Here is a 27,835-nt window from a genome sequence, read left to right as displayed (position 1 = left end):
CCCCCCCCCCCCCCAACATATACATATATATAATATATATATAAATATACATATAAAAGATCTATTGATTCGGCTCAATTACATTTGAAATATTTGATTTTATGTAAACACACTCACTGAAGAAAAACAGGCTGCTTTTAAGATAACTGGAAAAGAAAACTTGGCTACAATAAGCAATGAGGGGCACAACAGTAATTAAAAAGCTGGTAAATTCTTCATTATTTTATTTTGCTTGTTTAATCTTGAGTGAACATATTACATTAAGGCCAATTCCACTGGTCTGAATCTGAATATGGGAAATTATAAGGACATACGACTTTGCTGAATATTTTGGATTTGCATTAGTTTTTGAGGGTGGTGAATTTGGCCCTACGCATACAAATAAGTGTGTGTTTTCCAGATGAGAGAGAAATTTGGAAGCCTCAGCTTAATTTAGTCCTGTTGATATCAATGTTTTTGATTCTTTGTGAAAAAGTAGTAGGAAGGTATCTTAAATATTTAAAAATAACAAGAATTGTGTGTTTTGAACTTGGTATTAAGGAAGATTTCAGTATTTTACTCTCATGTTATCAGGGGACTGTCAGTGGCAAATATGATCTGCAGCCTTCTGCTTTATACAAGGTCATGGATTAAGCCAAAACCCATTTGTAATTTTCTATGATGAATATTAAATGGGAAATGTTAAAATGTTTCATTTATATATTTTTGGAATGAAATGTTTTTGCTTTCAGTTTTGAAATAACATTTTATTTTAATCAGAATAAGCAAGAAAGATTATAAAAATATTAGATAAACTGAAAGCAAAAGAAACAGAACAAGTGAAACATTTCGATCAACCTCAAATATGTGGGTTTGGGTTTTTTTTTTTAACCAAAAATATGAAAAATGGTGTTCCGTTTTGACCTAAACAGATTTAAAATTTTTTTTCTTTTTGGCCACCAAAGTATTTACCTGTCTCTAATTATGGCTGGGCTGGTTGTCAGGCTGTTTGCTGGATTTTGGAAATGTGTTGATGATAGTTGCAGAAAGACAGGAGGCAGAGCAGGAGCTGTGAGTTCACCTCAATCAAGTCTGTACCTTTCACAGATCTTTACTCCCTCTGTGGAAAGGCAGGACACCTCTATGGCCGAGTTAGGAATTCCCTTTATGCCCTAAATTGCCATGTGTGACCTTTTCATTTGTCTCCTGTCTGGACCCTATCCTGGTGTCAGACAACTTCCACCGTAAATTCAGTAGAGCCCAAACCACCATCAACATTGTTTATGCTGAGCATTTCCAAATTTCCTAAATTGGCAGCCTGAGTTAAGTATTTAAATACACGTTTAGTGTATTTAGAGTGCTCTCAAAGGTGCTAGACATCTGCAACTCCATCTTCTGTCAACAGGAGGTTCAGATGCTTACATTTTTTGGAAAATCAAGCCTTTCCTTAAGCTTAGGAAATATTGGTCAAGATTAGGTAGCCATCAGCAGGTGCTACCATTCTGAAGCTCTATTATTTTCCCAACTTCAATTGCAGACGAATGAAGGGTGGAAGCCCACATAATGTAGCCGTGAGGAGCTAACGGTTTTGCCTCTGAAAGAAGATCTGGTTTTGCAAATGTTGAAGCTCAACAGACAGTAAGGCAGAGTTTGTGCTCTCGATTAGCATCGATTGATATTCTTTCACTGGCATGTTGAGATCACTTAAAAGAACACTTGCTTTTTTACTTGGTGCTTTAAGATGTCACATACCACTAGCTGTAAAAATATAATTTGCTAGATGGTATCATCAGGACTTACGCCTTTAGTAACAAAACCCCGCTATTTCTGTGCATGTGTCCTGAATGATGGTCAGAGACAACTAATGTAAAGTGTTTGTCCTATATGCTAGAATTCTCTAATGTATGTGTCAAATGGCCGATTTCTATTGCAAAACCCCAATCTTTGGTGGCTGCACTGTCCCACCAGGGTGTCCGAGGGATCTGGTACACCAATCACAGGGTAACAGGCTGCATTACAGTACTCTGGGGCAAGGAGCCTGCTGCTCTTGCTGTCTGCCAATACCCGTAGGTGTCACCAGCACTTACTGGGAGGGGAGCCAGGAGATGAAAAACAAATCAAAGAAAATAATAAGAAATTAACTTTCCCCTAATAATTAGCATAAGAGATTTGCTTCTCAACTCCTTCACCTAAAAAGCATTTTTTAACAACTGCCATTTACAAAAAATAGGAGAAAGGGAACCACATATTTTAAGAAACAATTGGAGAGTGGTCACTGCGGAGTACAGTATCGCCTTTCCCATGCTCTGTGATGGGAGGAATCACTGCACAGCCTCTACCCCAACTTCTCTTCAAAAACAGTCACACGCTTCATGGGATGTGGTTTTAAAAAGTAGCCTGTGACTTCTCAGGCAAAATTTCCAGCCCCAATCTTAAAGGTGCTAATAAACAGAAGAGCTTGGTATTATTGATTTTTTCAACAAATTACCTGAAATAAAACCCAAGTTATTTGTCTAAGTGACAGTAAATGTGCAGTATATTTAAATTGAAGAAGCTATGCCTTATTTTGAGACATCGTCAGAAAGCCATACCGGTGAAACCCATTGAGGCACCTTCTCTTGATTGCCTGCGGAGCCCATCTTCATCTCGGAAATCGATGTAAACAAGGTCTATTGCTTGAAGACCAAATGCCTTTGCTGTGACTATTATTTTTTGCCTGGCATATAGAATATCATGAGTTTCCTTACTGCTTGTTGCACCTACAAAAACAATGAAAACAAAGAAAAGCTGACAAGACTGTTTTAAACCTTTCTATTTTAAAGATTTCCTATGTTAAAAAAAGGAAAGCTTGAGATTTCATTTAACCAATTTAGAAAAGAGAAGAGGGGTGCAAGGCTTCATCGTCAAAATTATACTCTTCTGAGAAAAAAAAAAAATGCTTTAGCAAAAGAAAAAAGGTATTCTCTTTAAACGCTAGCTTAGAAAATTCAGATTTTGATTTAGTCCAAATTAGAAGTAGGAAGGCTGAAGTCAGTGGAAGCTTTGGCTGGTAAGGACTGCTGACTTGGAACTAACATGAAGTAATTATTTGATTATATTATTTCCTGTATGTACAATGAGAAGCATTACAGCAAGAGAAGCTTTACACAAATTGATATACTGGGTACAACTAAATGGTTAAAAAATTCACACTGAGAATAGAATTCCACTTTCCCTGGTTCTGATTCTTGTCACAACTGATGTCCTAAACTGAATATTTAAGCTTTAGTATTTGGATGAAAAACTGATGGTAGTCGACTTCTGAAAAGTAAAAGCATTCATGAGACTGCATGTGCTCACAGCGCAACAGCTAAGCAATGTGCTCATGTGAAGACTGGTGTGAAAAAAAATTTTTTTAAATTTTTCCCTTTCCTTAGGGTCACTATTTAGACACAGATTTTCTAAGGAATCTTTTAGTAAAGCAATGCTCATTTTTACATTAATGTCCTTATTTTTAATTTAAATGTTGACAGCTCTGCACTTTTATCTTCAAACTGAATCAGATTAATAAGAAGCTAAGCAGCCTCTCATAAAAGAAATTGTGAAATACTCTATTTTTGAGGAAGGCTAATAGTGCTTTCACATGAATATGTGGCTGTATTGACATGGGACATTTAACGTAAATTTCTGAAAGCAAAATGTAGCAAGAGAGTATTTGTTCATGATGTCAAAAGACTGCTAATTGTCTGTAAAACATTTATAAAGCAGACACTAGAATTTTAGGACTTTAAATGCAGTTCTTAAAAGCATGTTTCTTACAGATAATGATATTTTAAATTAATTTCAGTGACTCAACAGGTTTTGGGTTTTGGGTTTTTTTTTCATTAATTTTTGGTATTGTATGCCAAGAAGCACAAGAAAGTGTCAGTGCCCTGTAACACTCAGAGACCATGTTTTAATTTGCCAGTGAGACATTCTGCACTGAAAAAAATTAAGGAGAAAAGTGAAAATATAAATTGCAGCATTGTCATTACACAGAAGTGATGCTATTACTTTAAGTATTGCTGTTGCAAAAGCAATGGCCAAAAATCACATCGGGCTTCTCCATACAAATGTCATATGTTAACATTTATAGTAAACACACAGGTAACAACCTATGCTGGCGCGGAAATCTTCTCCTCCAAAGACAACTGCGTCCAAATGAAAGCCAACCTGGGATCCTGTTCTCAGTGCTTCTTCACAGACAGCCTTCAAATGAGAACAGAGTATTAATTTCTACAGAAATACAGGATGCAGAAAAACTACAGAGGATATTACAGCGACTCAGTGTTCCCAAAATCCTTCAGCTAAAATTTCTCCTATTAAGCAAAGCCACTGTAGGTGTTCGACTATGCACAGTGCTTTAAAATGACTCAGCAAAAGAGAAAACATTATCTTTCCCTAAGCACCTATATGCCTAGACTGTGTAAATACAGGACATCGTAGCAGATTCCCTACCTTCTGCTTGACATACGGCACTGGGTATTACTGTGATCACTACTCCAGATATTTATGTAACCATATGAAAAAACCCCATGTCAAATACTGCTTAAAAGCAAACCAAAAGTATTAAATTTGATTAGTTTGACATGTAATATATCTTAATGAGAAACAGAAATAAAGATCAGAATCTCTTGTATTAAAATTATGAATGGTTTAAAAAGGTTGTAGATTCCTTATAGGATGTAAGCATTCCTTATAGGATTGCCAATTTAAAGTTCTCTGCTATATATAACTAAAAATTAGCTCAGGAAGATAAAAATGCAACAAGTGCTGCAGAAAAGTATTAAAATAAAGGCAAGAAAAATTTCGCTGCTGTAGCTATTCTGTGAAGAAGTGCATTTCCCAAATATTGCTATTTTACATCAAAGTTTGGATAATATTAATATTTTTTAAGGCTAAGGTATGTGGAGAGAAACAGATGTAATTACCAGCTCTACTAATGGGTGGTGTTCTATGGCAGCTGGTGGGACAAGAAATTATTCTTTAACAGAGTGTTTTAAAAGGCAACTCTCCTGCCAACATCAGACACTGCAGTATTAAAAATTCCACTATGAAATACTGCAGGTGAAGAAAAACCTCAGCTGGTTTAAAATAGGATTTAATTCTGTGTATGCACACAGGACAGGAGTGTGTCTATTTGGTTACTGCTTTATTATGTTCCTAGATACGTTAGCGTGTGTTGTAGGATAAATGGCTGTATCCAACAAGCAGGCTGCCTGTGAGGCCTGCCACTACTTCTGGAGGCACTTCTGATGTGTGTGTCCTCAGCTGGTCTGAAACTTTTCCCTTAGAGCTTGGGAGGGGAACACTGAATTCCTGGTGTGTGCACGAGATCTTCTGTTTCATTGCCACGCTGCCTTGCCTTTCTGAAAAACCTGGGCTTGATAGTAAAGGTTGGGGAGTAATTGATATTAAAATGCACTTTAAGATTTGATCTAAAATTACCCTGAAAAATGAGCACATACTTCAGATATTTCCTATTTTCAAAGTTAATTATACTTCTAATTGTAGCATTAAACACCCCATCACACACACACAAAAATCATAACATGAAATTTGATTCTAATGTTATCAGTAGAAACCATTATAAAGATGCCAGTTTAGCAGTAGTGAAATGATGATTAATTATTTTTTCTAATTAAATGTTATACAAAAGTTGAGTTTGCGACAGCTACTAAATAGCCAAGCGTATTGCAACACTGTAAGTATTCCAAATCTTTGGAGAAGACTGTTTCTACTCCAACTGTGTTAAAACTGGTAAGAGTAATGCAGAGAGGTTTTGTTATTTGGCATGGACTATTTGGAACTGTTCTGTCACCAAAATATTTTGAATTTATGAAGGCCTTTACAATACAAACATGAGAGTTCAACCTACAAATGTTTTAGGGGACTGAACAATATGTTTAGTAATTTTTAACCTCTCTTTCTTGATGAAATTAGGGGGAGACTGGGGAATATTCTGCTTATCCTAGTTTGCTGAGATGGCAAAATATGAACGCTTCAAGACCTGCTTACCTTAAAATTGAGCAAGCCCACTGCAGTTTCCACAAAGGGGATAAAATTCATTGGTTCTACAAGGGTTCGGCCTTTTAGGTGATGTAAGAATTTGTCTGAAAACTAAAACTAGACAGTATGAGATATCAGAGAAAAAAAAAAAACAAAACCAAAACCAACAAGAACAATCTGCATGTATATATAACACGTTAAATTTTCACCTGGTTGTAACAACACCCCTCCCCACCTCAAAACCTTATAAGTAAAAAAATTAAACCAGCTTTTAACAAGGCCTGAGATTCGAAACAGCAGCATTCCCATACATTTCTAAGTTTGGAGACTAGTTTGCAAAAAAAAAAGCCCAGGCTTAGCACCTCTCACCCTGGCTTAGTGAAATGCAAATCCGTGGGCCCTGGAAAACAATGAAGTGCTGCTGTACCTGAGGTCCGGTTTTGTTTCAGGTCCAGCACTGCCATCACTGGAAGCGCTCCCCAGCCTTCTAAGTGGCATCCGTATTATTCATTACGGCACCGTTACCCTTTTGTTCAATAGGCTTTTCTTCATAATTTTTTAGCTTACCTAGGAAGGCCTTAAAAAGGAAGTTTAATTCTTTGAAGACCAAAGCTTGCCAATTTTTTCCATGAGACCAGTTCACAGCTAGCTCTGAGCTGCCAGTGGGGTAGCCCAAATTCCAAAATCTATCATCTGGAAACATACAAAAGCTCTTGCACAGATTTTTCCCCTTTCAAAAGGAAAAAAAAAAAAAAAAAAAAAGAGGGGAAAAAACCCTCAGTCCTATATTGTAAATCTATTATGTCTTTCCAGATCGAGTAATTTGTGCAGAGATACACATATCACAGGTATGGCAAAAATATGTTAGTAAATAAAGACAAAAATAACATATGCATATATTTTAAATTTAAGGAATATTCGACTATTAATGGATATCAAAGGAAAGGGAATTTTAATCATCTCTCCATTCAGTCTCAGTTGGGTAAATCATATCTAAGAGATTTGCATAAATATAAACCATCAAAGACTTTTCATCTTCAAAGGGGGTTTCAAGACCCTATAAGCTTTGTACTGTAATCATCGCAGGTCACAACCCTGCAGGAATAAGGCTGCTATGGCAACATAAAAAACTAATGCTTAAGGCTTAGCATAATATTCTGACTAATAGAAAGGAAACTCATTTTAAAAGCTGGCAGCCTATTTACCAGAAGCTGGATTAGAGGTGTTATTTCCCCTTTTAGTTTCCCCCCACCGCCCCTCCCCAGAAGAAGGAAAATCTAATCACCCAGATCTTGAAAAAAAGCTTTCCAGCAATTTGCAGTAACTTTACAATTAGGCCAAAATAAATCACAGCTTTCTTCGATGAAGAATTCTGCCCTTCCCATCCCTGCTTTGCATCGTCATCGTGGCCCTCTCGGTAACTTTTCCTTGGAGAAGAGAATTCCACCCAAAAATGTGCAAGGAGGAAAAAAATAATAATCAACGCAATTCACACATGTGAGTGTACAGTATGGCAGGTACTATAGTGATAGAAAACAGTAAACTTCGTCCAGGCAAATGCAGAAAATTAGGTAATATAATGGCATCCGCACGTATTCTTAAGACTCCTATCTGATTTTTGCTTTTTAAGGGGGAAGAAAAAGTAAAAAGTGCTACTGTGTTTATATTTTAAAGTGAAAGTTAAAGCAGCAGAGATTTTATTTTGTTTTAAAATATTTTACACATCACACTCCTGGGATTTTTGCTATCTTTTGTTTTGAAGGTAAACAACAAAAAAAAGCACATTTAATTAAATATCGTCTCACTTCCTCTCCCTTTAAAAAAATTTGCAATAAGCACCAATACAAAAGGTAACGAGTGGAGAAGTTTCAATTAATTTTTTTTTTTTTTTTTTTCAAAAGGAGACGATTAAATGTTTCCGGCCCAGTAAAGTGTTCATTTCAGGGAGAAAGAGGGGAAAAAAAAAAAAGAAGGCGGAGGGAAAAAAAACCCACAAAGCTTGGGGAGGGGATGAAGTAGCAAGGCCTCAGCAATTCTTTCAATTCCAGTGCACACCCAATAGTGTGTCAGGAAGAATGCACACTGGTCGGGATTTGTGGGAGAATTGTCCCGCCACAAAGGAGGGAGAGTTACGCTTGTTATAGTCCAATAAGCCATGCCAGTCAAACAAGTACCCACACTAGGGACAAAAGGAAAGCAAGAGATTCTCACACAAAAGAAAACAAGTAAGCCCATCTTTTAGTTGTGCATCAGCCTCCAGGTTTTCTGCTGCACATAAATAAAAATGAGGGGGGGGGGGAGGGTATGTGTGGGGGGAAATAAACAGCTTCTGGGAGGCTGAAAAATCATGCCAGAGTGAATTTTGGGATGACTGAGAAAAGAAGGCAGTGGCATTAAGCAGAGTACACTCTTTGTGTGCAAAGGTTGGGCAAAGTGAGAGGGAAGCAAAAGGCAGACCATGAGGCAGAAGTTGCTGGGGCTGGCTTGTTTTTCAGGATGGAAATCAAAGTTAGAGAGAGGAAAGGTGGAAGGGGATGAGGGGACAAAGAGGCCCCGCATCCCACCTCCCCGCAAAACCTACTTGGTGGCAGCAAGGGCCCTGCCAGTTTGGAAGCATGAATATTCATTACTGACAAGTTACATCTAACACTTACATGGCTGTAAACCCTGAGAGGTATACTCTGGTTAATTTAATTAAATGTTGGTGAAGGGGATGGTGTACCTTCCATCGTGAAGGGTGGAGGCCAAAGGGGCAGCACCACAGAATGGATGGGGCTCGTCATGTACCCAACGTATTTGCTCAGTTGTATGCTCACGCCCTATCTCAATGGTTTGATCAAGGTTAGATGCTGAGATTAAAATAGATCCTCATACATCTGCCTGCCTTTCATCACAGCTTGCACGCGTGCTAGTTGCTTGGCTAGCGGTTTGCAAAAATATAGAAGTGAATAATTTAGTATTATTCCTTTACTGGCATGTTAGAGCAATAATGGTATATCTAAACAAATGTCCCCCTTTCTTGACAATTAAAACAATTATAGTATAATTAGGCCTATTTCAAAGTTTTCTTAAGTAATTTGACATGCCAACCATTTACATTTCAGGTTTTTATTGGCTGAAAAGTCAGTCGTGAAACACAAACACACCTGCCAGCAATTAAAAAGGAAGAAATAGAGAACTGTTCAGGAAATAATATCTGTGCTAATTAAAAACACTAGTTAAAAGCTTCCTGTTTGTTCCTCCAGTTGCCCCAAGGAGTGACCTTCCCCCCAACCCATTTTTTCATATGTCTCTAACACGGTTTCCCCATCTCCTGCTTACAATGCATGTATCTAAGGTGTACAGACAGAGACAATAATTGTGCTCATTAGGACAGTTAGAGTCAGATACCAACGCTTCTATTTTTGATAATATACTCTGACATCAATATTGATTCTTTGTTGACTGTGGGAGAAATAAACCTGGTTTTCTTTATAAACGCAAGGTGTTCCATGTATGCTTTTTATACAGCACATCTTACACACATTTAAATGGATGCATTTCCTAATTACTTTAGCCAAGCAACATTATTATATTGTATTTGCATCCTTCCTCGTAACTCAGAGTCTATGCCTGTGTGAACTTGGCCCAACAGCTTCAGTCAAAAGCTACTGTGTTGTTGGTACTCACCCATCTTATTTCTTCAACATTTTCAACCTTTGGCAGCATCATGCTTGAAGGAAGGGTCTTAGACTGCAGAAGCACTTCTAGATCTTCTTCTGCAAGACCACTGGACACGGAGTTTATCCTAACACACTTTTCGGCATGGCCAAAGTCAAACTCTTCAAGTGTTTTCACAACAGTCAGTCTTGCTTCTCTCTACAATATATAGTAGTTTAGAGGCACAAGAGAAGATAAAGAAAGCATATTTTCTAGAGACAGAAAAGTGCATTGAGCAGAAAAGTTATTGAAACAATGTGGAGGAAAAGCTAGACAGCAAATATATTGGTGTCCCCAAAATGTCTGTCACTCTTGGACTTTAATTGAACAGTCATCACCAGCACCTCGCAATTTTACTTTCCTCATTTCTTTATAACTGGTAAATAAAATGATCAGGTTTTATGTCTAAGCATTTCTACACCACCACTTATAGAAAACAAGATTTTTGTGTCCGCTAGTGCTGAACATGTCTAACAAACAGAAATCTTTATACTCACCATAATGTGTGGCACTAACTGTCTGCACTCACAAAACCAGCATATTATTAAATTGGCATAAACCAATTCATTTTTGTAATTAATTTCTATATTGCCGGGATGTCAGTAAGCACAGATGTACATATACTTCTTTGGTTTTGCTATATAAATCTTCCTTCTCTCCACGTATCCGAAGTGTATTAAAGCTGTGCTAGAGTTTACAACTTGCACGTAAAAACAACACCAAAATAACTTGGAGATTTTTCTTGACCCATATAAAAAAGCTATTCTCCTGCTGGCATAAAAAAAAATCTCCAGAGACACGTGCTTCCCATGGCCATTCGCTATTTTTGTGAATGTAAATTTACAAATCTGTTTAGTAGTTGATTTGCACGAAGAATACTTGCATGCTTTTCTGAAATGAAATGCATTTCTTGGCCTGGAGAAGAAGTTGAGGAAGTGGGGGAAGGAGGGTGCTGGGCTCCTTGCTTCCTGCCAACTGCAGTTTCAACCCCAAATTCCTTCCACTTGCCAACAGCCCCTAACAAATTCGCATTGTCAAAATGCACATTTATCAAAAGTCATTTCATTTGTGAAGAGTTTTTATGGGGGCTAATAAAACTTTAAAGCTCCTGACTCACGGAGGTTCAGGAATGACTTTAACAATATGCAGTCACTGAATAGAGATGCTTTTCAAGAAAACAGGCAAACTCAAGGGGAAAAAATAAAAAAAAAATCATCAAAGTTAATATCCAGGCTAATACCAATCAGCAAGACAGCACATGACAGTAGATTTAAACCAGACGGATGCAAATCTCTGCTGGCGAGAGGGGCAGAGGCGGTTTCCCAATGTGGTCTGAGTTAAACAGTGTGAGGGAACAGTAGCTTACAGTTGTCAGGTCCGATCAGAACAGGGTCTCCCGGGCCAGTTTAAGACAGATCTGCAGTGTACTGATTTACAGGGCTGGGACCCTTGATAATTAGGGTAAGTTTAGAGAAAAGCAAGTGATGGCTCTTAACTGGTTAAAAGGAAGGAATAATGAAGCAGAAAGTTAATGAAATCTGAAGCAAACAGCCTTCAGCTTGGGGCTACTAGCCGTGCTTCTCTGAAGGTTGGGAGCATATGCCTGTTAATCGGACAGACGGGAACAAGGCGCACATGTACGCATCCCTGTGCTGCGATCAAGGGGCATGTTCAGAGGTAATCTCTGGAAAATACAACCCAAAACGTTCGAACTGCTGTGAATGGACTCTGACTGGGACCATTAGGAAAGCCACACAAAGATGACTGTTTACTACAAACACGTCCAGCTGGAAGACAGCTCCGGCACACAGCCGTCTGAAATGGTGCTTCCGAATTAGGTAAACCAAACCATATGATGCCAATACCGGGTAATATAAATCCCCTATGTTTTCCTTCTCCAACCAGGGATAATGGGTTTCTAGGGCTGGGCTGAAAGTTTCTGGATATAATGCAGAAGGGTAGCTTAAAAACACGCTCCAAACCAATTTATGCTTTTAATTAAAGTCAGATTATCACCGTTTCAGCACACACTGATCCAATTTGCAAAAGAAAGATCTCCCCAAATTATCCACTAAGGCAGCATCCAATTCCTACTGAAGGCACATCTCTTGCAAACTTACAGCCTAATTCATTATAATTTTTTTCACATTATAATAATGAGTAGTAGAGCGTCTCATTAGCTATTTTTCTCCTCAGGCTGCAAACTCCCTTCCCAAAAAAGACAGATCGTGTCTTTCTAGGTATATTTCCATACAAAACACTTATTAACAGGCTGTTGCTGTTATCAATTTACATAAACTAAATGTGCAGCCCTCTGGTACGTATCCCAAAAATAACCAACAACTTCACTGAATTTATACCAACCAACAAACATGGGGAGGGGGTTGTTGTTTTTTCCCATATTTTAATAGAAAATATGTTGCTATGTTAGTTAACACACCCATGCCATCTGTTGGGTTGAGAATTGATGCATTTGCTTAGAACCACTACATTTTAGATCTGTCTGCTTAGATACCCCAGGAATGGAAACATTTCCCTTCCATGATAAAATGCTTCTAGTCACTATAGTTTCCACATCAGGATTCAATTTACGTTTCTAATTGTGGGACAAACTGAGAGGACCTGGCTGCCAAAGTCAGAGCTCGTGAGGGGGCTGACTTGGTGCCTACGCTTCCTACAATGGAGAAAAACCCATTGATGTTAGTGGGGTGTATCATATCCCCACCCAGGCTTCCAATAAAACATTTCATGGGTAAATAAAAAAATGTACTAAAACCTTTGACTAAATGTACTAAAACCATGGACGAAAGGAGAGTTATTTCTTCCTCATTACCCAGGGAAATGTAGATGCTATTCTTGTAAGATCCATGCAAAAGCTAAAATTTTAAGCTAGGTAAACTACTTCAACATCGTAACAGTAGAGAAAAAAGTAGTCCTTGATACAGTAATGTCTTTATGGTAGTAGATGCAAGAATAAACACATTTTCCAAACACTATGTAAGGTCCCTACCAAGAATGGCCAAGCCAGAAATTTTAAGGAACGGTGAAAAAAAATATTTACTCTGTTCTTCACATGAGAACCACAACACTGGAGAGTACTCTGTTGTGAATGAATAGCTGATAAAGAAATAAACCTGATTCTTAAGTAAACAATTCCATCCCCAGGTAACTTGGGATGGTGGTATCTCCATTGGATCCCATGTGGACTGGGTTCTTTATCAAAATGAACAAGAGAGAAAGACGACAGAGAATTTCATGGTAAACTGATATTATTAAAATACACTAAATACACAACTTGTGCTGGAAAACCCACTGGGAAAAAAACCCACATCGGTCAGAGTTGCTATTTTAACATCCCTTCTGTTTGACTCTGTGGAGTACATAGGAAGATGTTCATTACCACATGCAGCTATGCCAATGGGAGAAGGTAAAGGTTTCAGTGACGCAGCATCGCCGACAAATCCACCACCACCCAGACACACAGACATTGAAATTAAAGATGGGAATATGTGTGTTGCCGGCTCGATTGGCACCCGTTAAACCTAATAACTAACCATCCTCATGAGTTCCTAGCTCTGAATTATCAAATCTGCAAAGAAAACAACATCCGTCCACTTTTACACTCCAGTGGAAGAGGTGGTCCCTCGCGGCGGGGCTGCGCAGTCTCGCCATCTGGAGAATAAATCGAGTGTGAAGTACAGTATAGTTTGGGACCAAGCTCCGTGGCGGCAGCGCAGCAGTTAGTTCATTAGTCCCAAACTTGCGGGGATTAGTGCGGTATCAGCTCTACTGTCGGATGGGATCAGGCAGGCAGAGCGCAAAACCTGGGGAAGGGGTGGTGGTGAAGAAGAAGCCCCTCAGGCTTATTAATAAAACTACACCATATAAGCGCACCTAAATAGGTGCCTTTGGTAATAGTATTATCATAGTCTCCTATCAGCTAAATCAGTACCTTTCCTTTTTTTTTTTTCTCCATTTTTTTCTTTAAGTTGTATGTCAAGACATAGAAATTTCTGCTTCGAAACAGAAGGAATGCCACAGAGCTGGAAGCTCAGCCACCCACTCACTCTGGACACAGTGTTAATACAGCAATAACGAAGCAAAGATGGTCAGATTAACAGAATTTTGGGGACTGCAACAGCAGACGGAAAAATGACATTTTCTTCTTTTCAAACTGGTACGATACCCTACAAACCAGTTTTCCAGCACTGTGATTTCTAGATTTGCCTGATTCTGGGGACAAAATCTCTGTTTTGCTTTACCTTTATTGCTTAGTCTTATCGCCTTTTTTTTCCTCAAGACCTTCAGGTCTTAACATTAAGATAGTGGGTATACTTAAAGATATGTTTATGTATAGATCTCATCCTGCTAACATTTTTGGTGATAATTATTTGTATGGAAATGTAAATATATGATATGCTAAAATGGCAGGCCAGAATCTATCATCCTCATTGCCATAATAAGTTTGCATGTTTCAAATGGCAGAGGAAAAATTAATTACTATAATCACAATTCAAGTTATTTTTTGTGACAGGTCTGACACGGTAAAAACATACAATTATGTGTTAATGTTACTTCCCTGGAGTGGTTTGTTTACAGGACTTGACATTGTTGAATCTTTGCCACTTATATTAGTGCATACTCTACAAATGTTTCTCTCAAATAAGATTTTGCAAAAGTGCACATATATTATATACCCACAGCACTTTTGGGGCAAAACTGAGTTTCTGCAGAGGGAAAGGCTGACATTTTTTATATGTTTAACGCTCCATCAGTGAAATGATGCCACATGGAATGATACTTCATTTAGTTTCAAATTCACAGATGAGACTGGCAAGAGGAAAGACAAATTACATTCGTTTTTAAGGAAACAAAGAGAACTGTAACCGCGGAGCAGAATGTTTCTGAGAACAGGAGGTGCTTAGTTCACGAGACTTGCCTTCTACCTTACATGCATCAGGAGAATAAATCTTTGAAATAGCAAAGACTTATTTCTAGTTAGTCTTGTTAGACTGAAAAATTGCTGTAAAACATGCATACATTGCAAAGCCTTCAGGAAGCTGTTACTAAATAATTTCTTATAGTTATCTTTGAGCAGATAAACAGGTGATGAGTTTTTAAAGACTTAGCACATTTTCTTTTAGTTAAGTAGGGAACATGACAAACCCACCGTGTAATCCTAAAGGAAAGAAGGGGCAGGAGTGAGGAGGAGGAGGGAGAATAGGGTCTCCCATCGTGTATGTTGGTGCTTCTCTGCAGTTCAGGCAAACGCATGTTTTTAGAGTGCTGTAAGATTCTGATTTTTCTGCCACTCTTTCCTGAAATCTTCAAATTCTTTCCTTAATGGTTATTTGGTTATTCAAACCTTTTCTTTTTTTATACCAACCTTTTCACTTTTCTGAAAGAGAGATTCTTCATGACATAATGAGTCATCTAACTCTGTGCATCTCTAGCATCTGCTGCTTTTCTCTCTGCTCTGCTAATTGTCTTTACATGCAGTACATGGTCTAACAACACTAAAATGAAGCAAACTTCCATGGTCAGTATTATGAACTAAGCTGCAATTTAATTATGCTCTGCTGAGGAATCTTACCTTTGCCCATTTTCCTAGAAGTGTCATTTAAGGTCTAGGAATGTATCAGTGTGCCTATCAATGATATTTATCCTGTATTTTTAAAGGACAAGATCTCTTAAAGCTGTTTATGAATAGCTAGGACCTGCTTGCTGCCATGGGAGCTTAGTAAGCCTCTCCTCCCCTCTACCAGTGTGGACCGTGTGGATCCTGAAGATATTAGATGGGGTCTTTCCGACATCACCAGAGTTGGGCAATTTCCATGAATGATGATCGATCAAGTAATGGCCTGTCTTGAGATGCTCTGAACATGTGGTACCAGAGAACAAGAACCTGAGGTCCACTCAGCCGGCAGCCCAAGACCCAGGGCTCACGAATCCCAGTAAAGCTTTAGGGGTGCTTCAGATATGCAAGGACTACATTTTTGCTGAGCTGGGGTACCCAAAGATGTGTATATTAGTGCAAGAGCAAGACATTTTCACAAGTTGTGTTTAAGATACTTTTCCAACTTGTATGTATCTCATAGAAATTTAAACAGAGGCCAGTAGCTACTAAGAATGAATTGGCACATAGAAATATTCATGTAATATGAGGGCTTAGCATAAAAAAACAGCATGGTGTGTGTGTATACATAAACACAGAGACAGGCTTATACCTTAAGACTATGTGTACAGAAATATTTCAAAAGGTTTTTTAATGGCAGTACTATATACAACAGCTTCAATAAAAGAAAATTTTGTTCATGTACGTAGGCAGCTATTCTTCTGTCTGCCAACTTTTATAAACACTTACAAAAGAGACATAAACAGCCTTTCAGTTAAAACAAATCAAGCTAACACTAATTTAAGCTGGCTGCAAGATGTAGTCTCTTTACTCTATTCCCTAGCTTTCCGAGGATGCTTTTGGTTTTGTGACAGATTAGCATCACAAATGAAAATTCTTTAGAAGCATTAGTGTTAATTAGTCTTCCTGGACAGTCCGAATGAGCTGCTTCATGAGACTACAAAATACTCTATCTGATGTATCAATTAAAAAAAAAGGCTATACCTTTCTTTCATCTAGCACACGAACTTAACTGTATGTTATGCTAATTTTTTATTTTAAAATATTCTAGTTTAAGGTATATTTACTTGCAATGATGTAATAAATTATTATGGAAAATGCGTACATTTAGGCATTCATTTCTTATTTTTATAAATACATCTTTTTGTTAATGCTGATAATGAAATACACTGCTGTCCATCGAAAGTCAATCTGCTTTAGCAATCCCAATCCCTGTTCAGCAACTGATTTCAGGTGTGGTGATTCTAAGTGAGATATGGATCAAACGTTTTGAAGATCAGCAAATGGGTACCATCAGAAGCGCTGTTTAATTACTGCCTCAATTATTTAATAAATTATTTGAAAAAAGCATTAAAGCCAAAAGGGGTGAACATTAAACAGTGTGGAAAGTTAAAAGCAAGCTAAAGGCAAATAGAAGTCTATCAGAAAGAAAACAACTGGACAGAGGCTTACACCTGCTTGTACTGAAGGAGCCAGCATCTGCCCCAAGCTGCTTAGAAGCCCCTAGGAATGAAGGCAGCTTTAAGAAAAATCAGGTCAGCTGTGCCATGTCTTTCTTCATGATTCCTCTTTTCTGGAAGAAACTTTTCTCAGTACACCTGCAGTCTCAATAAAACTGGGTGTTCAAAGAGAAAGCTTGGAACAACCGTGCATGCTTTTTGGTATTGTGCAAATACTGATTAACAGCTCATCTCAGTTTTCATGAAGTGCTTTATCTGCCTTGGTAAAGTAGCAAATTAATATTCTGTAATGTGATCAAAATCCCAGAGAATTCCCTATATCCAAGTGTTTACAGGTCATGTTCACAGTAAAATTGTTACTTGTGCAAAAAAGCTCTCACCTCTTCATTTTCCACTTACATTTTTAGACATGTGTTTCCATGTAACAGGTTTAGCGTGGGATTTATGACACTAACTGGTCACTCAGGTATCTTATGTTGAGCAAGGCACCCCCAGGAAGTCAGCCCACCAGGTGGGTTCTTGTGCCATCTAGAAGAGGGCTTCTTAAACCTTCTCATCTCACAGGCAGTTTTTAAAAGCAGAATATCTCATGTAGCCCTGTGTGGCCTTGTGCAATCACATCATTCGTATCAATTTCTGCTTATACACCTTCTGAGAAAATCTATACCATCAGATAACTTAGCTCCCAGCTTCAGCTGAAGGTCTTGGGCCTCGACTGTCCACAAGGCACAACTGCTCATTCACATCCAGACTCCCCTTTTGAGGGAGTGAATCAGTTTCCTCCAAACCAAAACACAGCGAGTGGTTTTAGAGATGGATCTCTCCAGGCATCACGCCCAAAGAGCAGTACGGGCAGGACTACGCCAAGTTCACCTGCTTCCAACCTGCTCAGTCCTGTGACGCTGCTCCAGCAAGCTCTGTGTGCCTTCAGTCCCATATGCCACCTTGCCATGCCCCAGGGCATGCAACATGTATCTTCAGCTAAACGTTAAAAAAACCCTCACATTTTGTTCATATTATTTCAGCTGCTGGAACTGAAGAAAACTACCCAGAAAAACAATCATACTGTAGGTCCATCAAAGCCCCACTCTGTGTCATGGGGAGACCCAGACCCATGTGCTACGTATCTGTCACTGCAGTCAGTCTGCTCTGGAGGTTTGCCCCTACACAGTGTGGACATCTGCCCCAATAGGCAAGGGAAGCAGGGATCTCTCCTTGGATCAGATGCATTTAGCATTGTAGAAGTAGCCTGTAATTGCTGTAAATACTTCCATGGGAGAATAATGCTAGGAATATGTTCAACACAGGAAAGTTGGTCTAACAGGATTCACACTAAATTGACTCGCACTTTCCTGCAAAGAAAACTTGTTTTACACACATATTTCTCAGTCAGTGCTTACTTTAAAGACCCACCTCACTACGTTGGATTTTACCAGAAATCTTTCTTCTTTCTCTACCAGAAGGGCTTCCTTCTGATAGAGATGCCACTTGGATGGGTGCCTGGGGTGGGTCAAGGAACCCAAACATCCCACTCCAACCCAAATGCAGGTTTTAGCACCTCCTGTAGGCAACATTTTCTCAGATGCTCCTAATGATATGATGAAGCTCATTACAGCTAGCTGTTCACTCTTGGCAGAGTCCCTGAAGGATGGGAAGCAGTACAAAAGCAAGTGCACCCCCTTCTTTCCACCCCCACGCCCCTGAAGTGGGAGAGGGGAAACAACACCGGAATGCCATGTCCCATGTGTCCCCGCATCAGCAGTGACTAGCTGAAGCAGAGACTGAGCCCATGTATAAAATAAGATTAACTCCATGACTCATGTATCCATGACAAGGAGTAAGGACCTTTTAGAAATTACTCATTTTCTGTGGTCTAAACCAAACCTGGAAATGTGATTTTTTTTCCTGCCTAGACCTATGATTGCTGTTAAAGGAACTAAGATTTTTCTCCAGTTTTAAAGTGGGACCTAGGAGGTGCCTCTTTTCTAGGTCAAGTCACCCCTGTGTCAATCCTATGGTTGTAGTACCGTGTTTGTACATCACTGATAGATGCATTGTACTGGTACAATATAATACACTTCTTTATAGACATGTAGAGAAGAAATCATAATTGTTTATTGGTGTTCTTGGAAACCTTTCTAAGTTTCTCATTCAGATATTCTTGATTGCAGTAGGACAAATTACTGGAACTTGTGACATTTCTTTTCCTAAGCTTTTCTTCAACCATTTGTGGGTTTTTTGTTGGGTTGGTTTGTTTGTTTGTTTGTTTTCTGATGAAATCAATTACTTTTAAATGCTAGGCTGACTGAGAAGGTGTTTCTTAGTGGAGCTTCTGGAATATGGGCAAAAATTTAAAGTAAAGTTGGTGCATATTTCCCAATAAAAGTATAAGATAAATCATGGTATGTTTATTTCTGAGAGATCTAAGCAATTTCTACCCTTTTCAGCTTATTCCCAATCCATGCCCCACTTTTTCTCCATGCAAGCATTTCCAATACAACTGTTTTTCAAGCCAAGATGCAAACGGGATCACTGAAATAATCATATTAGAAAAAACTCAGGTTTATTTTATGTCTGCAGAGAGAGTAGGAATTTTTTTAACTCCAGACCATTTCAGCAGTCCCATTTACAGCATGGCCATACAAACAACTGCATTACTGAAAGCAAGGGTTGCAAGGGATGACACAAGCAGTTAGGAGGGGCAACATGGAAAGCTTGAGCTGTTTTGTTTTTTCCACCAGAGTCAACTAGCTAAGCACCTATTATTTCACTTGTTTTGTGCTAATGAGGTGAGTAGCAGGTAAGATTCAAGCAAAGGCCTGCATCATGTAGCAATCATCAGTAGGAGCCCCCGTTTTTACATCCATATGTTTCTACCCATAATGTTACCTCAGCATAACTGACTGAGGTATCTGGAAGCAGGGCACTTAGTTAAATCATTGATTACTTGACTAACACAACTTTTGCCTTCACTTAGGTTGCTCCCTTCAAAATGTTTTAGAATCTTGAACATGTGGGCTCCTTCACCTGTGTTTTTGTTACCTACTCTTAGATCTGTCCAAGTCCAAATCTGACATGGATTTCATCCACTACAATCATTCTGCCAGGCCTTGAGCTCAAATTCTTTACGTGTGGCTTATCAGGTATTTTTTCTCATTCTTTAGTCAATGATTCTGCCAAATGCAATGTCAGTAAAAGACTAATAAGATGGCTTCAGCTTTGTACCATTTCTTAACACATATAATATATGCTGGGGCCAGACTGGACCCTGCATTTGTACTGATTTAACTACTTTGAATTTAGTTGATACCAATAACATTAAATTGATATAGAACTTTGGCATGCATCTGTTTACCAAAATGCTGCTAGCAGTATAATTTATTTTCCTGTGTGAATGAACTTCTTGGACAATCAGGATTTTACAGCAGTATAATTGCATTCATATAATACTGCTACTTTGTTTTTATTGTACTAATTTTAAAACAACAGTGATAAAAGGGAATCCAGTATTCACAAGTTTGACACCCATTAAATTGCCTTTTTTTCTCACTTTATTTTTCCCTCACATTTTTGCCCAACTTGCTTTATTGTTGTGTAACTGTCTGGACTAAATATGTATTTGGCAATTCTTTTATGCCTTTGGCTTGATATGATTCTCCTTCCTGATCTGAATGAAGGACTGTCAAAAGAGATTCATGAAAACATGTCCTACTTACCTAACGAGTGCTTTTTAAGAGGAACTGTTCTGCTTTACTTGCTAAACCTGTTTACACTTTTTTTGATTGCCCCAGTAATAATGTGTTTCATATTGAGAACAGAAGGTAGTTTTTCCCCCAAAGTGCTCAGAGACACCTTCTCCAGCCAGAATCCCCACTCCCATCACCTGCATCAGGTGCATGTTAACCCTGGTGGGACTTAGGTGATGCTCCTTTCCCTTTCCTTGGCAGTGGCTGCTTCCTCTGCTGCCAGCCGGCCACTGAGCATTGTGTCCATCTGGCAACTGCTCCTGCAACCTCCGGAAGCTCCCTGGCTACATTTGCTCATTCCAGCTGGGCACTGAGGCACTGTCCCTGCCAGCATGTTTGTGGCACTTGTGCTGGTGTGTGGTTATGCTGCTGGATACCGCAGGTCATTCAGGTCCTTTCCTAGTTAAGGACTCTTTGTTTTCACTTGGGATGGGGCTGTGGCCAGTACAGTTCAAGGCGGTCCTCACATTGCTCTACATCTACAGAACTTCACTTATTTCTGAGGGCAAAATATGCAGTGACATCAGGGTTACTCAGCTTCATCTGTCAGCGAGTTCCCTACCCATTTCTTTCCCCACTCTTTCATTTGGCATGCAATTGTCAATAAACTTCCTAGGAAGTCTCCTTTTTAGAGACAGTAGGTTTCTGCAGCACAGGTGCAGGAAAAAGTCTGTTGTCCCTCTTGAGCCCACCAGACTACTCCAATGTCTGGGGGTGCTATACCAGGTACAACAGTACCAGAAAATGGTTGTAAAGTGTTATCTTCCTGAAGTCTCTTTCTTTTCTGATTCCTCATTCTATCTATCATCTTCCCCAGTGAGCTTCAGACAGGGTCACAAAATCACAGGATGGCAGAGTGTTGAGGTTTAAGCCCAGAGGGCAACTAAGCACCATGCAGTCACTCACTTACTCCTTCCCCCTCAGGGATGGGAAGGAGAAAATAAAATAAAAGGCTACAAGGACAGGGAGGGATGACTCACCAGTTATGGCCACAGGCAAAAGACAGACTCAATTGGGGAAGAAAAAAACCAACATCAATTTACTTTGAACACCACCACCACTAACTTACCAATCAAACAGAGTAGGACAGGGAGAAATACAATCATATCCTAAAAAACACACACCCCCCCCCTCCCTTTTTCCTGGGCTTAGCTTTGCTCCAGATTTCTCTACCTCCTCCTTCCAGCCACGCAGAAGGGCAGGGGATGGGGGTTGTGGTCAGTTAATCACATGTCGTTTCTGCCATTCCTTCCTCCTCAAGGGGAGGACTCCTAACATTCTTCACTTGCTCCTACGTGGGGTCTCTCTCATGGGAGTCAGTCCTCCATGAACTTCTCTGATGTGGATCCTTCCCACGGGCTGCAGCTCTTCATGAACTGCTCCCACATGGGTCCCTCCTGGGGGCTGCAGTCCTCCCAGCAACAGCCTGCTCCAGCGGGGGCTTCCCATGGAGTCGTGGCCTTCTTGAGGCCCAGCCACCTGCTCCAGCGTGGGTCCTCCGCGGGCTGCAGGGGGCATCTGCTCCAGCAGTGACCTCCATGGGCTGCAGGGGCACAGCCTGACCTCTCACCATGGGCTGCGGGGGGGTCACTGCTCTGGTGCACCTCCCCCTCCCTCCTCGTCCTTTCTTCAGCTGACCTCAGTGTTTGCAGAGGTGTTTCCCTCACAACTCCTCCTCTCCAGGTTCTCCTTCTTAAATATGTTATCGCAGAAGTGTAGCCACCATCACTAATTGGCTCAGCCTTGGCCAGAGGCAGGTCTGACTTGGAGCCAGGGAAGCTTCTAGAAACTTCTCAAAGAAGCCACCTCTGTAGTTCCCCTCCTCTGCTACCAAAACCCACCACAAAAACCCAACACACTGAGGTTGGAAGGGGCCTCTGGAGGTCATTTGATCCAACGCCCTTGCTCAAGCAGGAACACCCAGAGCTGGTTGCCAGGACTGTGTCTAGATGGCTTTTGAATATCTCTGAGGATGGACACTCCACAGTCTCTGGGAAACTTGTGCCAGCGCTCCGTCAACCTCACAGTAAGAAAGTGTTTCCTGATCTTCAGAGGAAACATCCTGTGCTTCAGTTTGTATCCACTGCCTCTTGACCTGACACTGGGCATCACTGAGCAGAGTCTGGCTACGTCCTCTTTGTACCCTCCCTTCAGGTATTGATAACAAATTGATGAGCTCCCACCCCCCTCAGGCCTTCTCTTCTCCAGGCTGAACATCTCCAGCTCTCTCAGCCTTTCTTCATAGGAGAGATGCACTAGTTCCTTCATCATCTTTGCAGCCCCTCATTAGGCTCTCTCCAGTATGTCCATGGCTCTTGTGTACTGAGACCTCTGTCATTCTCTTCCAAAGGATTTGCAAGATTTAGAAGTCCTCCCTGCTATTTGACAGAAGTCTTTGAGCATATTAAAACTGTCTACTTTTTTTATTTTTGAAAAATGCTATTTAAAAAAAGAGACTGGTATTCAGCACTCCAGATTATTTATTAATATTATTTAAAAAAAAATTCTTATGTCCCTTCATGCTCTTGGCATCACCTTTTCCAATGCAATATTCGTTTCCAACTGAGTGATTTGATCTCTGCTTTAAGATAATTTTTCATCTGTTGCTTATTTGGCTTTATTTCTTCTTGACCAGGTTTCACAGCTTCACATACTGTGTTGGCAGTTTCTTGGCCAGTTTTCCTTTCCTGTTGACCAGATATAATCTCTGCCAGTATGGACGCTAAGTCCTCTATTGCTGGCCAAGCGAGAATCAATCATGCTGCATCTTACTAATATAAATCTACACAACACAAATGTAATCTTCTTGGGAATTATTACCCACCGTAAAATAAACTTTGTCACATTTTCTGAATGCTTATGAAAATTAATTATTCTATCCCCTTTACATGCATGTTTGTAAATAGATGGCTATCAGGAAAATTAAAATAGCAGGACAGGAGTAGCAAAATGGCTTCAGTCTAACAGCAATATAAATATATATATATTTAAGAACACTGCTTCTGCCTGTGTTTCTCAGGACAGGTCACTGTTTGACTCCATACGCATGTGGACCTACTTTCCAGCTATTCTAGTTTCACATCTATATTGCAGAATTGCTGTAGAGCCACAGGCAGGTTGAACCCCATTGTCCTCTAGACCATTCAGGCTTAGCACAAATGCACGATCGAGAGACGAGAGCTTTCACTCAGCCAATTCTGTGTGCCCAGAAGTTCAGCTCAGCTTTTTCATCCTGAACAATGGGGAAGTAAAGGGGATGGCCTAATATTTTATCCTCTGTTTTGCCTATGTAGTCTTTGTCCACCAGCGGTTTATGGCATTAAAGGCAAACCTCTTGCATGTAACAGCTTTCAAACAGCCTTCCTCCTGCACACAAGGCAACGATGAATTAGAGTCACTGTTTGCTGTTATCCTAATCTATTTTTCAAATGAAGATGCCTTTTCTATCATCCGTATAACTCGTTCTGCTCCTTCTGTGTCTTCCCAGGATTGAATACGGGACAAAATATGAAAATTTGCTCTTCTGCTGTCCTATCTCCCAAGGATCACCCCCTCCCTTCGAGTGTTGCTAGTACTTTTTTCACTGCTTCTAGTCAAACAAGTTATTGAAATGTTTTTGTTTGTTTTTTTTGCTGTTTCCCTCCCTCGCCTTCAGTCGATGTTTGTAAAGCATTTAACACTACACCAGGCGGGTTAATTTACTGCACTGGTAAAACAGGCTATTTGGAGTGTCTTGCAACACTGACATGTTTTCAGCTTGAAAATCAGATGTCTACATCCCAAAGGAAAGAATTCTTGCCAAAGCTTTGTTTATATCGATGCCAGGTGCAATCTGGCCCAACAGTGGTAATGACATATGAACACTAAACAGTTTGTAAAAAGCATGCTTCAAAATGAAATCTGAATCCTATATATAAAGACCCAGGTAAGAGTCTTACTAGGAATTTGCCTAGTGTAGGAAAGTATTTCTTTGTAGAAACATTAATTTGGCTTCTGGGCTCCCTTTAGTGTTATTAGTGGCTTCTGATTTCAAATTTTTCATTGCAGATTGTTTTTCTTTTGCTTCTGGTAGAGTTTTCAAAGCCACAGGTTTATTGTGTAGAAATATTTTAACAAAAATTACTGTAATTACTGTATTTAATACTTTATTTTGTACATGGCTCTTGCACGTATGATTAACAAAAGAAATCTTTCCTCTTTTTGCCTCAGAGAGAGTGACCCTGATTTGGTGAAAATTAGAAATGCTGCGATGCAATGCATACCGCAGCACCTCTTGAAAGGGAATTGCCAGAATTGAATTGCATCCTCTCCTCGGACAAATTCAAAATCGGCTTTCATCCCTAAAGAAGATTTTTTTGGTTGCTGCTGGCTACACAGGGGAAAAAAAAAAAGTTAAACATGTGTGAGAGTCCTGGCCCTTAGATTAAGTAACTCCCTGCCCATAATGTGAAAGCATCAGAAACCCTGGTAGACTGCAACTTGCATATGTTTTTCTGAGCTCTGTGACGGTCACATCCTCAGCATCACTTTGCAAACTTACTATCAGATAAAAACTGAGAAAACCAACAGTGGGTTGGCACACTGAGGGGTTTTCAGAATGTGCCCAGATTTGTTTGCAAATCTGTATTAAAGTGACACTCCCACTAAATCAGCAGTCATTTACATGAAGATCTGGCCCTTAAAAAACAGTGACATTTATGTGATGATTAGATTCTTATCTCTTCAGATGGATCAGGTTAAAGCCCAAACCCCATTGCTGTTGAGTAGTGTACTGCAGTAAGGAAAGTGCTCAGTGTGATTTACATATCATATAGGCATAGAGCAAATCATTTCCCCATAGAGTAAACCAAACAAAAGCCGTGAGAACAACAGCAATAAGAGACTATTTGACAAAAAGCTATTCATGTGCACAACCCATTACCTCACCACATACCTAAGTGTAAGCCAGTGGCTTTGGGTTTTGTCTTAAGGAGAACTCAGAGGGAAATTTTCAGGATGCCTTTCCCATGTGTTTGAAGTAAAATCATGAGATCAGTATGCCTTTAAAATGAGAGATAAACCACTTAATACTTTAACTCAAACTTCAGAAATCATGATTCTTGAATCAGTGCCTCAGCAGAAAAGGAAAGACTCAGATTTGCAGATGGCAAGTTGCTTGCTGCAATCTGAAAGGGTCTATACTATAATGGCAAAAAATATGACTATATACACTTTCTTCCTCTGTCCATCTGCCACTGTTATAGTCTAGTGTGGGGGTGATATTATTTAAATTTGGACTGTTTGGAGGCTGATTTCTCATTTCTGCAATCATTACGTTTGTCACAAAAAGAGTAAATAGACTTTAAAAAAAAAACAAAACGCTCACAACTGCTGCCTTGGTTCCGTGTGACTTAAATAGTGAAATCATTGCAATAGACTCTGAATAAATCGACATACAACTGCTCTTGGTCTGCATAGTACCTCATCCAGTGACTGTGTATGTACATCTATACATGGAGGGTCTGGGAACCTTTACAATGCTTGTAAGTGTTTTCTGAAACAGATGATGAAGAATAGTGGTAATGACCAGAGAGACCAAGAATAAAGGAAGATAAATACATTAGTAATAGAAAATGAGTAATGCAAATGGGTATTTAATTTATTAATATTTAAAGGTTATAGGAAGAGTCATCTTGTTTTACTCACTTATTATTCACCTTCATCCAGGGAAATTATACACTAGCTTTCTATGCTTTCCCTCACCCTCATTTTGTGAGAAAAAATGTCAGTGGACTGAGGTATGTATTTATCAAGACATAGAGACATTGAAAAGCTCTCAGGAACCATGACTGCAAATGTTAGATCATTCACCTTTCCCCTTGCTCAAGACTTGAGAAGAATAGGACATACAGGTGGATTTTTTTTTTTTTTTTCCCAGACAGACAGGATTTTCCTAGAAGCAGCTTTTGTGCCTTCTGCCATCAGACCCTTCATCCTTGCAGGGACCACTTGGTGGACCTGCTTCCTGGAGTGATGATCCTCATGGACAAATTCCCCAGCCCAGGCTGGTCCCCTGTGCTATCCTCATGCCTTTGGGCTCTCAGTGGCAGCGATGCACCAAAGAATTGTCCCCACTGCTCTGCAGAGTCACCCCCCAGTACACCCTGCTCCCCAGAAGGCAAGCTGATGGCTGCATGGAACGGGAGCAGCTGGCTAAAGCCGCCAGCTCTGCCAGGCTGACAGCAAAGGAATTGCAGCAAATAATGGAAATTGGCTCCTTAACAAGTTATGTTTCTAAAATGGCCTGTGATGTTACAGGATGCATACAGTGGCTTTAGGGCTTGCAGGTCATTAGCTCAGGGGGACTGAAAAATTAATATCTGATGGCAGACTTTTAAAGAGTTCACTTCAAATAGTTTATTCTATGAAAATGAGGAAATATCAAACTAAAATTATTACAGAATGTTGATTCCCCTCTCTTTTGCACTGTGGATGAAGTGTCAGTGTGTAAGCTGGAAACTCAAGTCCATCCAGACTGTAAAGATTTTGGTTCTGTGATTTGTGCAAGCTGGAAGAAAGTGAGGCAGCTGCCAGTAAGGTTTCATCCTGCTTTAAGTCCCAAGATAACTCCACCAGTGAAATGGGAGGACAAGTTTGACCTATTGCTTGGCAGCTCCTTGCAAGGTATACATATAGGTATAAGTCATCTGGCTGGTCTAAATAGTAACAGAGTCTAGTCACCTTCTAAGTGGCCCACCTTACATATTTCTGGTATTTTTTTCTTCTTTTTCCTTTAAAATTTAAAAGGAACTTTGATTGTGTTATAGTTTGCATTCAATATTTGTTCTCCATCAAAATGGTATTGATCTATTACAGCATACGGGTTGTTCTAAAGTCACTGAAAACAGCATTAAAGAGCACCGAAGAGCATTATTTGCTGTGTATCTGAAAATATACAAACATTAACATATTTCTTTAACTGAAGAAAATGAAGAGGCAGAAGACATTTTTTTTGCACAGTTCTGAAATTAGTATCTTTGTTTGAAGCTGATGTAAAATAAATAAATGGATTTTAAGCTGTGTAAGATTTAAACTATCTAGCACCTTTGTCACTTATTCCATGTGAAGTGGGTACAGACTGCAGCGATTCTGACAAGGAGGCTTTTCACATTCACTTCTACCAGTAGTAACCCAAGACGCGGAGGGGGGTGAAGAACAAGGGTCATATTTATAATCTGGAATGCTGCAAAATCTATCTCTTCAAGTTTTCATCTGAACTGAGATATTTATCTTAACAAGATCTAATTAGA

At 39.6% G+C, this 27,835-nt stretch overlaps 1 protein-coding gene across 1 annotated transcript in view; it reads right to left on the bottom strand.

The window, feature by feature from the left end:
• Window positions 1-27,835, bottom strand: part of CLYBL (citrate lyase beta like) — a 127,023-nt gene that overhangs the window by 19,022 nt on the left and 80,166 nt on the right. The window contains exons 4-7 of the mRNA XM_026845675.1: window positions 9,676-9,864; window positions 6,016-6,117; window positions 4,113-4,206; window positions 2,571-2,738 (exon numbers count right to left, since the gene is read on the bottom strand). Of these exons, the coding sequence (XP_026701476.1) occupies window positions 2,571-2,738; window positions 4,113-4,206; window positions 6,016-6,117; window positions 9,676-9,864 (553 nt within the window). The remainder of the gene's footprint in view (window positions 1-2,570; window positions 2,739-4,112; window positions 4,207-6,015; window positions 6,118-9,675; window positions 9,865-27,835) is intronic.

The sequence above is a fragment of the Athene cunicularia genome, assembly GCF_003259725.1.
Source record: "Athene cunicularia isolate RWA chromosome 1 unlocalized genomic scaffold, athCun1 chr1_part1, whole genome shotgun sequence".
Lineage (NCBI taxonomy): Eukaryota > Metazoa > Chordata > Aves > Strigiformes > Strigidae > Athene > Athene cunicularia.
Note: the sequence above shows the minus strand (reverse complement) of the source record. Positions and strands in the feature narration are given on the sequence as shown.